The sequence below is a fragment of the Erpetoichthys calabaricus genome, chromosome 5 (assembly GCF_900747795.2).
Source record: "Erpetoichthys calabaricus chromosome 5, fErpCal1.3, whole genome shotgun sequence".
In the NCBI taxonomy this organism is placed as follows: Eukaryota; Metazoa; Chordata; class Cladistia; order Polypteriformes; family Polypteridae; genus Erpetoichthys; species Erpetoichthys calabaricus.
In genome coordinates, this window is record NC_041398.2 from 145,664,683 (window position 1) to 145,681,310 (window position 16,628).

The 16,628-nt window shown below is 37.3% G+C and overlaps 2 protein-coding genes across 2 annotated transcripts in view; both read left to right on the top strand.

Annotated features, from left to right (window-relative positions):
* Positions 1-10,877, top strand: part of LOC127528005 (uncharacterized) — a 37,693-nt gene extending 26,816 nt beyond the window's left edge. Inside the window, exons 3-7 of the mRNA XM_051928549.1 lie at positions 789-914; positions 2,824-2,901; positions 5,570-5,698; positions 9,123-9,528; positions 10,858-10,877. Coding sequence (XP_051784509.1) covers positions 789-914; positions 2,824-2,901; positions 5,570-5,698; positions 9,123-9,528; positions 10,858-10,877 — 759 coding nt within the window. The remainder of the gene's footprint in view (positions 1-788; positions 915-2,823; positions 2,902-5,569; positions 5,699-9,122; positions 9,529-10,857) is intronic.
* Positions 10,878-11,172: 295 nt separating this feature from the next.
* The window catches only part of LOC114652802 (uncharacterized), a 104,487-nt gene continuing 99,031 nt past the window's right edge, over positions 11,173-16,628 (top strand). The window contains exons 1-3 of the mRNA XM_028803117.2: positions 11,173-11,368; positions 11,731-12,146; positions 16,255-16,409. Of these exons, the coding sequence (XP_028658950.2) occupies positions 11,195-11,368; positions 11,731-12,146; positions 16,255-16,409 (745 nt within the window). The 5' untranslated portion in view covers positions 11,173-11,194. The remainder of the gene's footprint in view (positions 11,369-11,730; positions 12,147-16,254; positions 16,410-16,628) is intronic.

The following is a 16,628-nucleotide window of genomic DNA, read 5'->3' on the forward strand; positions in this document are numbered from 1 at the left end:
GGCTAAATATTCCTGCCATCACCCCCAGGCCGCCAGGTGGAGCTCTCCCAACAGCGTGGACGTTCCCCGAATTCCAGCAGGGCCTCATGGACTTTGTAGTTTATACGCACAGCCCTGCTGGATACCATGGGGACCACCAGGAGTCGCTGTGGGGAGGCTGCCGGACTCTTACTTGCCCTATAACCCGGAGGTGCGTCATGATCACATGACAAGAGGAAACGACGTGCTTCCGGGTTGAAGAAAGGAGCTTTTTATCTGACCCAGAAGTGTTCATGATCACATGGAAAGAAGGGAGAAACACTTCCAGGTCAGGGACTATATAAAGGACTTTGGGAAACCAGTATGCTGAGCTGAGCTGGGAGGAAGGGTGGCGAAGTGTCTGGGAGTGTGGAGGATTGATTATTGATTATTGTATTGTTTATTGATTAGTTTATGAGTATTGTGGAGTGGAGGGTGCTTTGTGCACTGTATGGTTCAAATAAAAGTAATATTTGGACTTTTACCTGGTGTCTGGGGTCGAGTCAGAGGGTTCAAGAGGACGACAAGGGCCTCACACTGCGACAACACACAACAAGGGATTAGCGTCTGTCTCATGTATTGCTGTTACACTGTAAACATTCATGGTTTGTGATTGTGTCAGATTTCTTGTAATCAGTATACAGGATGAGACAAATCATTTTACACACTGTGTTATTTAAGAAAACAACTGTAATGAAATATTTATTCAAAATTGTATGTCTGTTGATGTAACTCAGATTTGTAGCAACTAAAGGTTTTGATTTTTATAGGACAGAATATGTTACAGTAGTTGCTCATCATCCCAAAAGCTTCAAGACCTTTTCTTTTCACCACAAATCACTGCACCTCAGAAGACGGCGTATAAGTTAGTAGACACAAAGGGAACCACTGGTAAGGTAGGTATACTGTGTTGTAAATCATTAATATATTATACTGAGAAACACCTCAATGCCAAATAGGGGCTGCCTACTAATTTAATATAACAGATGCATTCATTGATTTTAATCCAATACTCAATTAGTGTACAGTTTGTTTAAATGATTTAGAGCTGGGGCTTTATCTTAAACACAGAGACTATTAAAGCTGAAATTATCAAAATATCAGTATTTATTTTAGTAGATGCTGCATGTTTATATACAATTTATATTTAAATATTGAACATTTTATTCTAAATGTAATATTTAAGTTAATGCATACATCACTCTCTCCATTGTAAGTAGGAAATACTTGGTATGACTCTAATACGATACTCTAAGTGGAAATATCAGATTGAGTTAATCTGCATGAATAATTCAATGAACTGGTCAATATCTGCTACTGTCTCACACCACTGGCATTCTAGCTTCAAATCTTGGCCTTGTCACTCTCTGTCTTTAATTTATGCTGATATCTGCATGACTTTTCTCAGAGTAGTCTAGTTCTCATTCCCCAGCCTGAGGATTGTTCATGGCCATTTGATTAGTAATTTTAAACTATTGAGTGAGAGCAGAGATGTTTATGCAGAGCTGGATTAACTCAGTCAGGGGCCCCAGGGCTACGACATTAATGTGCCTCCTAGCCCTGTCCTGGTTTATATAAACAACACCAAAATGTTGGGAAAATAACATAATAGGATGAAAAAAATCAAACAAATAACAGTGATCAATTATTACTTTACTATTCCATTAAAGTAGTATCACAAATGAAACTAAAACACTGAAATTTTCAAATCCAAACCTATACATGGCGTATTTCATTTTGCCTTTCATAGACCACTGACCAGGAGGCCACCTGGGCCCTTGTTCTTTTTAGCTTTTTTTGAATAAAAATTCGTCTTTGCAAAACAAATCCATAAACCATGCCATTTCTCCACCAGTTAATTTTGTTCAAGGGATCCTGGAAGACAATAAGATATATATATAAAACCCCAACTCCCCATATATGCATCTTATCTGCAACCTTGTTTATATGCCAGCAAGGGGACTATCATTCAGTTGTGGTAGAAGGACTGCACCGATGCACTGATGATTTGATCAGCACCCACTAAGATTAAATAGGGCATCAGCAAAATTGGGATGTCAACAAAGATAGCAACTTCTACATTTTTTTGTTTTTTTTTAACTTCTTTGTAATAACAATTTCATTATCTCACTGAATTACAGATTTTATGTTGCAGTAAGTCATTTTATCTTATCATGGAGTGTGTCTAGTCATCTTGCATTTACAAAAGACACTTTTCCCTTGTTCTTTTTTAATCTGGAGCATTTTCTGAGAAATATATGGGTCCAAAAGTGGCTTATGTAGTGTTACCAAATCCTTAGGAATCCTTAGGTTTCTTTCTAGCATCAATAAATAAATAAAAACTCAGAAATTCAAATAACTGTTTTTAGTGATTTTCACTATTATAAAGGAAACTGAGAGGCAACTCAGTTGTTCTGCTTGTCACTACTTATTGTGATGTTGTTATATTTGACATAATCTATGAAATGAGATTTGGGTCGCTGGATGATGACAGCGTGATGCACTTGTTCAAGCATGAACTTCATTTTACTGAAGTGGATACACTGCATTTTTTAATTAATGCATAGCCTAGTGTTTTTGAAAAAAATATATAACACTATTGTCCACTTGAATATTGCCATTAAATTCATAATACCAATCAACAACCAGCAGTAAGTGCTTTTTAAAGTAAGAAAAATACAGAAATCACTTAGAAAACATCCTGCATGATTTGATTTGATGATTTGTGTTTGTTTTATACTGTTGAATATGCTATGCAGTATTTACATTTCCATGGAACCAAATAATCAAGTTTTTTTCTCCTAGAACGCAGAGTGGCATTGGCACTTACCATATAAAAAAATTAGCCGTAAAGCAGAGTCTCGTATAAAAGAACATCTAAAGGTTAGTACATTTCTTTGAATGAAATATCTAGCAATAAAAAGTGAACACAAACACTTTTAATATAAATCATGCTGCTTTTTTGAAATGTGAGATAATGTGGGAACTAAATACCTGTCTCTTTCACTCACTTACATTTACATCTGTAGCTGCTGCTTTGTTGTCCACTTTCAAATGACAATAGTAAATATTCCTATATCCTTTATTTGAATCACTCACAGGTTAGGTGGCTTATATGGTGAATCAGGGGTTAAGTTTAAAGGCCAGTGCCATAGCCACTAGGCTACCTTTCCTATCACACGCAAGCATGGGTGCCACCAACAAACGCAAATATGTTGAATGGCAAAATGTTACTGCTGGTGTGAATGTGGCGAGCTCTACCAGCTGTACCATGTCTGAAATAAATGGTCCATCCTCAAGGTAGAGGTGAAGAAGCCGGTCACTCATCACTGGTAAAGTGTGAGGGCAACAAGATTGGGAAAAAGCACATCTACGTTCCCTGATTTCGATCAGCGATGCCTTATTATGCAGCATTATGTTACATTAGTCTGGAGAAACAGATGTGGCAGATTAGACAGCTGCAAAGGAATCAGGTAAAACACTCAACATATACCTTCGAGTGAAGTGCGATGGTAGAATATATACAGTTGTCAGACTTTTAATGACAATCTTTATCATAAATGTCTTCATATTCAGAAGATGACTACAGTGCCACACCAGTGTCTCCTCTATTTGTTATCAGTGTGACCAGAAATGTCCAAATCCAAACAGTTGTAGTACTGCAAGTACAAAGAGACATAATTACTGTCATCCAAGAAGCCAGGAGCTCAGGGAAATCAGGGGTGGGGTACTAACAGAACCATCTGAGTTATTAAAAGATCTTGTTAGAAAATATACCTGTGAACCTGTTTGTTTATTTCACAAATGACGCAACACATTATCACACTGCCTCACAGAAGAAAGGGTAGCCACCTTAGTAGGTGAAAAGGGAGTGGGATCATCTGGTTCTGTATCAGTGGGGGTCAGGGGGTGGAAAATTATTATGCCATACCCCATTGTGTAGCACAGTGCCTTCAATTGCAATGCTGCACATCGAGTTGGCTGGTAGAAAAGCCTCCCACCTGATGCATGCAGATACCACCACCTGCATCTGAAGAGTCCTACGGTGTACTCCACAACTGAGTGTTCAAGAGGATGTGCAGCATTGTAGTCCCTCTCCTCTGTGGGTCAAGGGAAGACGTATGGAGCCAGTGTCTGAGCAGGTAGCTGTTTTGACTGCTGTTACAAAGAATAGCACGGGCCATATGAAAAACTGAGTCTATGCATCATATTTATCACTTCTTAGGTTTAGCATGTTTTTCACTCAACGCACATTATGATAACAGCTTAGTGAAGTGAATTATTATGCACACAAGTCAGTCATCATTTATCTGGTTTAGCTGCATTTTACCACTTTATCAAGGGGTGTCATCATTTCAAAGTTTCTCTGAAATGTTACATATGGATGAGTTAAATTTGACATAAGCGTATGAACATTTTCCCATCACGTTTTCTTTTATAAATACATACTTTTGCAAGGAAAGTTTTGCAAACTTATATCGGACCTCGTTTTGAGCATATACTAGTTTTATGAATGTGACCCCTGCAATGATGATTATAAATTCCTTCTTTCATTAATTATGTTAGCCATAATACTTACTAAAATATTGCTAAAACTCATAGCCAATCTGATTATTTAACATTACACTGGCTACCTACAACTTCTTTAGCAAGAAAAAGAAATGTCACAGTGATTATTATTATTCCATTTGGCAGACATGATAAGAATTCATGATCTTCTTTTCAGTCACAGGAGCCATTGTAAACCTGGATCATATGCACCTCTACATTTTACTGCATTGTATGAGGATAACATCACAAAAATAGTAACAATCCTATTGGTCACATGGTGAAAAAATTAACAGGCTGAGAGGTTTACAAATCAGAGCATTCGGTCAACCAAGCTCATTTGGTTAGTATATTCCTAAATTGCCCAAATATATCATCCAGGCATTTTTAAAAACCTGTCAAGGTTTCTGCTTCAACTTCATGCTTCATATATTTGTTTCAGGCTTTAATGTGCCTATGTGTAAAGAAGTGTTTCCAGGCTTGTGCCTTGAATGGATTTCCTATTATTTTTTATATGATTGACTACTTGACTACTTATCTCAAAGAATTCTGTTAGAACAATGAAGAGCAGATTTAAAAAAATGGAGCTTATTCAAACACTAAACAACATTAAAGGTTCAAATCACACCTCTGTATACCTTGTGATATTTAGTACTGGATATCTGTCCCCCACTTATGTGTACAGTATTTATATAAGTTGTACTATCTTTTTTTGTCATGGAACAACAATAATTCATTTGAGCATGTAAATTGAGAAGAATAGTTTGGACTGCCACTAGTTAGTAGATACTATGCCTGTTACATTTCTGAACACATTATGGAAATCTATTTTGAATTGATGGGTATTCTTACTAGAAATTCACTAATTATAATGCAAATATAGCACTAACGTGGGGAATGTTCCCTTCTCTTAGCATTATGTTCCATTATTAATAAACCAGAAACTGACTTTTGGGGTTAATTATAAGGAGCTCTAACTTTCATAATCTTCACTGTCTATCAGAATAATCTATACAACAGGCATGGCAAGAGGCCTGAACTCTCTAAAGCAGAAGACAATGAAGACAATGAAGTATCAGAAAAGGGAGAAGAACTACAGAGCCTTAATAAAGATCAGACTTTCTCACTACAGGTAACACACTTATCTTATAGTGAGATGGCTACCCCAATAAAAAGCTTGATTTTATTGGGATGTCCAATTCTGTTCAATTCTGTTCAAGTACCATGTATCAAATGCGTACCCATTGTTGAATGGACTCAACAAGACATTCAAGGAATATTGATGCTGGCCCATACTGACTACAATGTGTTACATTTTTATCATAAATTGTGTGGTCTGGATTTATCTCATTTTTTTCCATCCTACACATCTAGTCCTTATTATATTTTTGGAACCATTCCAGGGCATTCATGCTCTAATGGCAGAGAGAATTACCTGAAAAGCCCATTCTCAGATTGATGCACTGTTGCTGTAAAGGAATGCATTTTATTATTAAAGCTGTTCAGGCATCCTGTGGCATTGAAATGATGCTTTGTGTGCCACAAAGACACCCCCACACCATTAACTGCCAGCATGACTGATTCATAGGTTTTTCACAATATCCTGATTTTCCCAACAGTGAATTAACAGGATTTATCAGACTGAATTGTTCATGACATTTTCAAATGAAGTGTTAGTGTTTTTAGAATGTTACAATGGGATTGTCTTTAAACACTAGACTGTCACCGTTTCTTGGCTTTGTTGACTCAAAATTCAGTCACATATCTGTGCCCACCTCCATCTTTTATAGTGTCATGTTGTGTTGCTCTTGGTCCCCCCCATGTAGTTAGCAACAACAATCATTGCTGTAAACAACTTGGCAGTATTCATGAAATCAGCACACAAATTGCAGGTGTCTTTCAAGAAAATCACAAACAAAATGATATGGTGATGTCCTCAAAAATGTTAATAAAAATCTATAGCAAGAAAAACAACACTAGTAATAATTACAGGATTCTTACAAATAACAAATGTTATTAATATATTAAAATGTTTTAATTCATTTTGGAAGGAATTCCTTCCAGTACTAATTTGTTGTTATGTTTTTGGGGCATTGAATTATTTTCTATCATTAGTTATTTGTTTCAGTCACATTTATAGTTAATAATTATTTGCATATTTTTTACGAGATTTTGGTTTTTATGGGCACTGTCATTTTACTGTGCAGTTGCCACAATGTTTCTAATGAAAATGGACTGGAAATGTGCAGCATGTAAAGTAACCATTGTGATAACACAAATGTTAGGACAGTGTACTTCCTGGTTGATTCATGATTACAGATTGTGTTCAAGAGAGGTAGCAAGTACATTTTTTTATATTTCAAACAGGGTCTAAATCCTGGCTCAGTAATATTTTAAAGTTTTAGTTTTATTCATTTTTTTCTGTGTTAGTTCAATTTTTGGATTGATTTGGCTTTTTTTGAACTTACGTCATTTTATGATTTTTGATAATATTTCACTGTTTATTATTCTGTGTAAAAATGAAATATAAATAGAAAAAATGTTTAATTTTCAGTATTGAAGAACTGAGAAAAGTAACAATGAAATCCATCCATTTTCCAACCCACTGAATCCAAACACAGGGTCATGGGGGTCTGCTGGAGCCAATCCAAGCCAACACAGGGCACAAGGCAGGAACCAATCCTGGGCAGGGTGCCAACCCACCGCAGGACACAGACAAACACACCCACACACCAAGCACACACTAGGGCCAATTTAGAATTGCCAATCCACCTAATCTCCATGTCTTTGGACTGTGGAAGGAAACCGGAGCGCCCGGAGGAAACCCATACAGACACAGGGAGAACATGCAAACTCCACACAGCGAACCCAGGTCCCCAGGTCTCCCAACTGTGAGGCAGCAGCGCTACCCACTGTGCCACCATGCCGCCCCTAACAATGAAATGCTAATACAAAATGTCACTAGCGGTGTTCAGGCTATGCAGTATTTTAGGGTTGACTAGGGTTGATTTCCTTCCAGAAGGGAATCCTTCTCAAAAACAAGTCTGATCTACAGTATCAGCGGACATCCTGTGACTTTGGCCAATGTAGTGGAGAAAGTGGAAGAGGTGGGACTGACGAGCTAGGAGAGGAAATGACATCAGTAGTCCTTCAGAGGGTTCATTGTAGAGCAAACAGAAATTGTGTTAGTAGCTTTTTTACACCCAAATCCTTCCCCTTAAGTAATTTAAATGAACCAGATACCTTGGAACACGCCAATACACATGTTCTATGTTATATATTCTCCACTGCTACACCCCTTGTGTTATGTGGGTGGAATCTCAGGAGGTGGGTCCACTATGAAGTCACTGCTGGTGTGGACTGGCCACAACCAGAATAAATAAAGCGACATTCTTCCGAGAGCCATTGAGTTTCATGAAGTAAGGAACACTTTTATATTTTGTGGTTTTTCTGGTTATTTTTGCTCGGTTGTTGGGAAATTGCTTTTGGACTACAGACTGGACTTGTTTGCTTTGGGTTGTCTATTTAGGTAAAACCCTTTTTGAGCATTTTGTACTTTCTTTCCATTACTTGCCTGCTTTGTTCTCTCATTACTTTCTTTAATAAGCTATTGTAAAATAAGGATGATATTAATGGAAGATGCATAGCCAAGACACAGGCCAAGGTCAATGCTAAAAGTTAACTAGATCCTTTGTCAAAGCTAAATACATAATGTTGCCAAAAAACAAAAGCAAATTATTTGTTAACCAATTTAAAGTGAAACTCAAGTTTTTGAACAGTGATTTAAGAGTTATTGTCAAACTCAGATACCTGGGACTGTCAGGGACAACCTTTATACTGTCATTCAATGACATCACACCTCAGGGAACGTTGTAAAGGATTTCCATGTAGAAGGTTAAAATAATACCCTAAAATGGCAGTGTCCATCAGAAAACCAAAATGGCATTGAGATAAAACATAAACAATTCTAAACATTTTAATGAAGAGAGATACATCAAAACGGACTTCAAATTCAGATTTAATGTTTTTCAAAACTCCATAGTCCATGTATAATTAACTAAAAGACTTACTGGGAGCTGTACAAAATGTATACATTTCAAAGTTTATGAAAGTTTATAATAGTTCCAATTTTATCTGAAAGGCCAGAGGTTCGTGGTCATCTTCCCCCTCAAAGTCATTTTTGAGTATTTTCAACTTTAAAGGTCTGAACCCCACTTTGGGTCTGTATAATTATATCTATATATGTTTATATCTATAGATAGATAGATATGCTATATCTCTGTTGTACAAATAGCCTAGGGTAATCAACATTATGTGTTCTCAAAATAGTAACTAAGAAGATGTTATTCATGTTTGTCATTGTTCAATTACTGGAAAGATTTTATGAAGTACAATCCACTGGAATCAGCTTCTCTTTACACAGAAAAAAGTCTGTCCAGGAAATGGCTGACTGGATGAAAAATACATGTTTAAAGCAATTATCTGAAGAGTAAGACTTTTTCATTGTATTTATTTACTTGAATATTTTAATGTATGAGTTGCCTGTTGTTTTACAGAGTCAGGATTTAGCAGTTTATTTGCAAAGAGGGAGCCACGTCAGTTTTCAAGATGTCCCCCATTCAGTGCCATGGAGTGTCTCATCACTTATCCCTGAAAGCCAGCAAGAAGAAGAACAAGAGCATGATAAAACAGACCCTCTTCTTACTTCTAGATGTGAGATGACTGAGGGGGTACAAGAAGCAGATCATAATTCATCATCTATGGAAAGCTATACAGCTGTGAAAGGGCCAGAGGACACAGGAAAATTAAAGAAATCAGAGTCTGCAGACATATGTGACCTGAGGAGCAGTGCAGCATCCATGGAGATGGAGAAAATTCATGAAATACTCACAAAAAATGTTAAAGTCAGTCATGTCGTCAAGAAGAAACGTTTAATGATTTACCTAAGTGGGGGTTACAAAGGCAAGTTTTCTCTCTCTTATACCAGATTATTTAAAATATAATGGCCAGGTTTGGGTATCTTATATATAAATGTCTACATGTGGAAGCGTGTGTGTCTGTCCGGCCCAGAAGTGAGAGGTGGAGTTGGGGTGAGGGCTTCACCTCCGAGGAAACAGAAAACTTGCTTAGCCACTAATAACACAAGTGGGGCCAGCATGTCAGCAAAACGAAACCTCAGAAGAAAGACAAAGTCGCTTAGCCGCTAATATCGGCAAAACGGTATCCCTTTTACTTTTTCTCCCACCGCTAATGCACAAGCGATGCAAGCACACCTACAAAACGAATCCTTCTAGCAGAGAGATGCCCAGAGTAGTCCCTTTCAATTACCTGCCATCTCTACAATTCAATTTTTTTTTCTGATGATTTCAATAGTGTCCTGCGGTGGGTTGGCACCCTGCCTGGGATTGGTTCCTGCCTTGTGCCCTGTGTTGGCTGGGATTGGCTCCAGCAGACCCCATTGACCTTGTGTTTGGATTCAGCGGGTTGAAAAATGGATGGATGGATGATTTCAATAGTGTCTAGGACCCCGGGCTTTTTACAGCACGGGTTTACACAGCTAGTAATGCATTATTATAATTTAAGAATGGGCTATTCTAAAGCTTAATAAATTACAAACTTTTTTAAGATAGTTAACATGCCCAATAATGATGGTTATTTGTTAGAGCAATCACTCCTCAGGGAGAAAGAAATCAAAGACAAATGAAGATACATCTTTCATTTTTATTATTTATACTTCAGGAATGCAATAAGAGAAAACAGGAACAGCTTCTGTTATTGAGCATTTTCTGTAAAGGTCTTTTTAGGTTGCAATCCATACATTTGTTTTCCTGGATGCTCCTGGCATATAGTATAGCTTTTATTCCTGCCTCTTAGGGGAAGTATAATTTTCTCTGGATTTTAGCTGGTTCATTTGAAACCACAACCTGATCCCGGAAATATAGTGGCATTCAGTCCAAGTGTGGTTCCTGCCTAGTGCCTAATGCTGCCAAATTAGATCCCTGATCCCAATCCTGAATTTTATATACTGAATTTGGAAATGTTGTCATGTCATTTTATGGTTCTTAGATAGCTGGAGTCTAATACAAAATGAATGTGCTCAAGGCACTAACTATGCTGTATTGACACAAAATTTAGTTATAAGGCATACACAGACACAACCATATCAATGCAATTTAAAGTGAAAATTGCCATGGTAGTACAGTGGTTAATGATCCTGAGTCCAGTCCTGACCCGATTCACTGTTTTTATGTAGGTTGCATACTTTCATTTTTTTGTGAATTTTTTTGCCAGGTAGTCTGGTGATCATCTGATATCTCAAACAAATGCAAGTTAGGTTAATTGTCCCTAAATTAGTGAGTATGGATTTTATGCATGGGTATGTCCAGAAGCAAGCAAGTACTTTGTCCAGTGAGATGGTAGGTTGGACAGTCCACTTGACAGCTTGTCTGTAAACAGAAAATTGATTCTTCAGTGGAAAACAACAAGTGTAAAACAAGTACAAATAAATGAAACACAGATATTAATCTTTGATCCAAGCTCAACAGTTGCATGTTTGCTGTTGTTATTGTCATTTTACCAAGATGTTCTGCTTTCATCCTTAGACACCATCCCAGAACGAACTGCCATTATGCAAAATGCATATCCCAATTTATTAATGCACTGCAAACAGCAAGGCTATGACATCAGGCTTGTGGACCTCAGGTGGGGGCTGCAGGATGGAGTTTGCGATGACAACACAACAGCACAATTACATTTGGACATGATGAGAGAATGCCAGGAATCTGGAGATGTACTCTTCTTTGTAAGTTGCTCACTTACTTGTATTTTTTCTATGGTGTTTATCATAATTGTGGTTTAATATTTCAACAGATAAAAACTGGATACAAACACACTGTTAGCAAATAAGTATTTATTTGCTTTTTGGTAAAATTGGTATATGTATTCTCGTACACTCATATGACATACAGATCAGTCAAAAGCAAAGACAGAATATGACAGTAACAGAATATTGTGAGAGGAAGTCAGCCACTAGTTATATGCATATACAAGATAACTGTTCATTAGCATGTTATTGGTTATTAATAGATTTGGATCTCTGTACAAGTTAAAATTTTCTCAGTTGTTTGGGCTATCTGATTCCTGAATACTGTCTGTGGTTTATAGCTTTTCACAGGTCAGAAGCATGATGCTCGCTCAGTTCCCACATGCATTTCACATACTGACTTTGATGCTATAGTCAGTGTAATTGAGTCTAAAAAACTGGAAGCACTGAAAAGGAGGAAACATCAGGTCAAAGATAAAGAAATGGAAGATTTAAAGTCACAAGCAGAAGCTTCCTTCAACAGCATGGAATCTCTGAGCAAAAACTCCAGTGATGCAGACCAAACTGAAGGCTCTTTTGCCCTTTCCTCTGAGAGTCGAGTGGATCCATTACCACTGATCAACGGGGAGGCAGAGAAAAATGCAGACAAAGGTTCAAAGTCTAAAACAGAGTATGAGAAAGAATTAAATCTTTTGTGCATGTGGTATAAATTGGATGAGAACTACATCCCAGCTTCTTATTGCCTGCAACCTGTCAGGTAAGTGACAATTTAGCTTTAATATTTGCCTTATGAAATTCTGTATTATGTAAGCAATTTGCTGCTTTTCCATGTATACAAAAAATTATAAAATATAAAAAAGTACATATATTTAATAGACATAGAAAACAGAATAAGTAATGGCTTAAAAGATTGACAAAACAATATTACTAAAAATGTTATTGATAAAACAATATTTCTGAAAAGGTTATTTAACAAGAAATTTTTAAAAATGAAAAATACTCAACAGAAGAGGAATACAAAAAAAATTACTGTATATTCAGAAATCAAAAAATGATTGAAAAAGTTAAAACAGAAGTTCAAAAAAGAAATTACAAAAACATTCCAACAATAAATAAATAAATAAATAGATAGCAGTTAAACAAAATTTTTAAATCTTCATAAGACTCTCTTTTAGGGAAACATGAATGTGCTCAAGGATTACTGTGAGCACCAAAAAATACTAGGAGGTAATAACAAAAGAAGATGATTTGGTCAAGTGAAGCTAAGGGTCAAAACTGTGAAAACAAACAAACCCAGGCAACTAGGAACGAACGGGAAAAGATGAACTCGGAAGTCAAAGACAGAATAAACAATCCTATTTGAGAAAAGGGAGGTAATAGGAAGTGGCTAAAAGCATTTGCATGAGTGCATAGTTTTAAGTTGATTTGAGAGTTATGAAAGAATTTGGTGTGGCACATGGCATATGTATGGTTTTATAAATCCAATTTTTTGGTGCGTACAATGTTGTTTTACCTCTATTTTAGTATGGAGTCTAAGCAGGGTTTTATACATGAGGTCCCTGCTCTTGAGTAGGATCTTAGGAAATTTATACAATAATATTTTCCTAATAGGGTTTTCGAAGTATGTTTTTATCTTTTCTACTTATTAAAATTTCATCTAGAAAAATACTGTACATTTAGGGAGATAGATTTGCTATGTAATACTTTGTATTGTATTTTTTGAATTTATTAATTTAATTCTGTTGGGCTTCATTTGGGACTGTGCTAGGGTTAGACTTAAATTTCTCTTCATTTTGAAAAATGTATTGTGTTTAGAATTTTTGCCCATTGCTTAGTTTTTTGTTCAGTTGTCTTTCATTTTCACGCTAATTAGTTACTGCCTGCATGTTTCCATTAAATTCTTTAAATTACTTGTTGTTTCATTGTAGATTAAAGTATATATTTTAAATTTAAACATTTTTGGTAGTTGTATCTTGGGTAGAGTGTCAAATGGTTTTGGCCTTCCCTATATGTAAAATCATAATAGTGGGAAACATCTGGTCAATTTAGATTGTCCAATTAACTAAACACACATGTATAGTATGTGAGAGATAAAACAGAATACCTGAAGAAAAACTAACACAAGCATGGAAAGAATGTGCAGTCTATTGGAACTCCAACCGTACGTACAATTCCAACTACCTGGGCCTGGTGACACTTTTGCGCAAATACTACTTAGAAGCATAAAAGACAAGTGGAGTCTATTTCAGTAATCAGTTCATGAATATATTGGGTGAAAGCTTCAAGTGTAACTCCTGTCCACAAAAAATGAAACAAAAATACATCCCATTAATTATCAACTAATACACTTTACCTGTGCCCTGTGTAAAATAACAGGAAAAATAAAAATGTAAACTCTATCTATCTATCTATCTATCTATCTATCTATCTATCTATCTATCTATCTATCTATCTATCTATCTATCTATCTATCTATCTATCTATCTATCTATCTATCTATCTATCTATCTATCTATCTTTTGTGGAACATGACCCGGACACAGACAGGCAGACATGTTAGAATTACCCCACACACCTTTATTTTGGTGCTCCATAATACAATCACTCACTCACAGACCCCAGTACCCCTCAGTCCAGGCCAACACAATGCCTTGTCTCTCTCTCTCTGTCTTCAGACCGCCTCCTTCTCTCCTCCAGAAACCTTGTCCTTCTTCCACCTGACTCAAGTTCATCTCCGAAGGAAGGCGGCCCCTTTAAATAAGCACCCGGATGTGCTCCAGGTGTGTTCCCGGCAATCTCCCACCGACACGCCCCGGAAGCACTCCGGGTGTCCCTGTTCCTCTTCCCCCCAGCACTTCCTGGTGTGGCGGAAGTGCTGAGGTCCAGGGTCCTCCAAGTATAGGGGGTCCCCCTGGCGGTGACCATGGGCCCCTACAGGGTCGAGCTTCCCAGCTCTGTACCCGTGGTCCCCAGGGCGGTCGCCCCCCCAAGGTCTGGAGGAGGCACAAGCCCTCCTCCAGTCTTCTCGGGCGTCCCGGCTGGGTACCACCCCCATCCGGGTACCACACTATCTATCTATCTATCTATCTATCTATCTATCTATCTATCTATCTATCTATCTATCTATCTATCTATCTATCTATCTATCTATCTATCTATCAGAATACAATTCAGATAAAATTATGTTTTAATTTATTATCTTTCATTAATTTGATGCTTAAACGGTATCGTTTCTGGCTTCACTAATTGGTAACTTCTTTCTCCTGCCTACATTTCTTTCTGTGAATAAATGCTTCCTAGCATAAACCCTTTACCAACTTCTATTTTTGCATGTGTTTTTCTTGAAGGACTAATATTATAGCATCAGTGTTGTGAAATCCTGCCACAGTGCAGCACGAAAAGGGAACAGGCCTCTGAAAAACAAAAAACATAAGACCAACCCTGATGCTGGTTTGGGCCCAAGAAATAAGCCTCAATTGAGGCATCCTCACTCCTACTCAAATGGCTGAATTTCTAGTCTACACATGCCCAAAATGGACTATGGTTTTAAAAGTTCAAATGGTAAATGTCCACAGAAATGTGCAAAGGAAAAACCTGAAAAACTCTGGTCAAAGGACATTCCTGGTGTTATGGACTAGAGAGTTTCTAAGCACAATTGTCCCAAATAAAATGCTCAGAATGCTCACACTAAAGGGTGCAAACCATCAAATTCCAAGTAGAAACAAATAGGGCTACAAAGAATATTTATAAATAAAAAAGGCTTTGTTTAAAAAGATGCTTGGAAGAACACAAAAGATAAAGAAGCAATGCCTTAAAAACACAGTCCCAACATGAAAACCAAGAATATGAAGTCAAAAACAGCAAAATCCAATAATAAATGAAAAAATAGAAAAAAAAACCCACCAGAAAACTCACCACACCATAAGCGTATGCAATTAACTGCAAGGTACTGAGAGTTTTCCTTAGCCTTTACAAGGCTGCCTTAAATCCCTTCGCACCTCTACCATCAGCGTCTTTTGTTTTGTAAATGCGTTGATCAGCACAAGCAGCAAGCAGCCTGCTGTCCCATCCCCCACCGTTGCATTTTCTTTTGTCCTACACTTACCCAGATCTTTGTAGACACGGACCACACATGAACTGCATATATTCCAAATAACGATATACTGTATTATTTACCCTATACAACTCCAGGAACCTCACACACAGATAAGGAGCCTTGGCTTGAGCTGGGAGAGTTGAGCTCTGTCAAGGCGGGGGACGGGACAGCAGGCTGCCTCCTGCTTACGGCAAAACAAAAGACATTGATGGTAGATTTACGAAGTGATTTATGTTGGGCCAGGATTACAAGTTTTTTCATAGGCTTCAGGAATTCTAGTGTTAAAGAAAGTTTTTAATTTGCCCTTTCTAGCATTAGATCCCCTATTTCTTTTTACACTGATTTATGCGCTGCCCTTAACATTTCCAGCGATGTATACATTACCACTATTTCTCTCTCTCTCCTTCTCAGACTTCTGGTGTTTAAAATAAATATTTAATTGTTCTTATGAACATGGAAGAGATGCCTGTGCTGATGTGAATTAATACATTTGAAACCTTTTTGCTGGAATATCAGAACAATGTAATACCGTAATTCTTCTGCAGAATGTTTTATTATTATGTTTTGTCCAGTAACAGACTTCTTTACTTAGTTTGTTGGGGGGTTACAGAACAATCTACTGAATAATTTGTTTGAAGTTAATGAGATGGATCAATGATCTAGATTGTTAGAATAACATTCCCTTGTCTGCTAGATTGGTTGTATCTTTAAAAAAAACACTGACCAACATCATTTAATTGATTTTCAAAATCTTTCAATTTTTGTATAGCTCTTTCTATAAGGATTACTACAGCAAAGATTCCACTCGGAGGCAACAAGCAAAGCAGAAGTGGTTGAGTACATCTGAGAAACTCTACAATATTCTTCATCAGTATGCTCCAGCAGCACTTGGAGAAAAGGCAGCAGATTGCCTGCTGAGAACAGGTGAGCCAGAGTCATAGTCACCATTGTGGCGTAAGGTTTGTAACAAGGCACTATATAGGCACCTGACCCGACACAGATAGGCACAGAGGTACGTATAAAACCAACAAAGATTTTTATTTTCTTCACCCGTGGGTGCACGTCTTCCCCGTGACCCACAGGCAGTACACAGTCCATAAGCACTCTTATAACACACCAACAGTTTCTCCCTTTTACCACCAC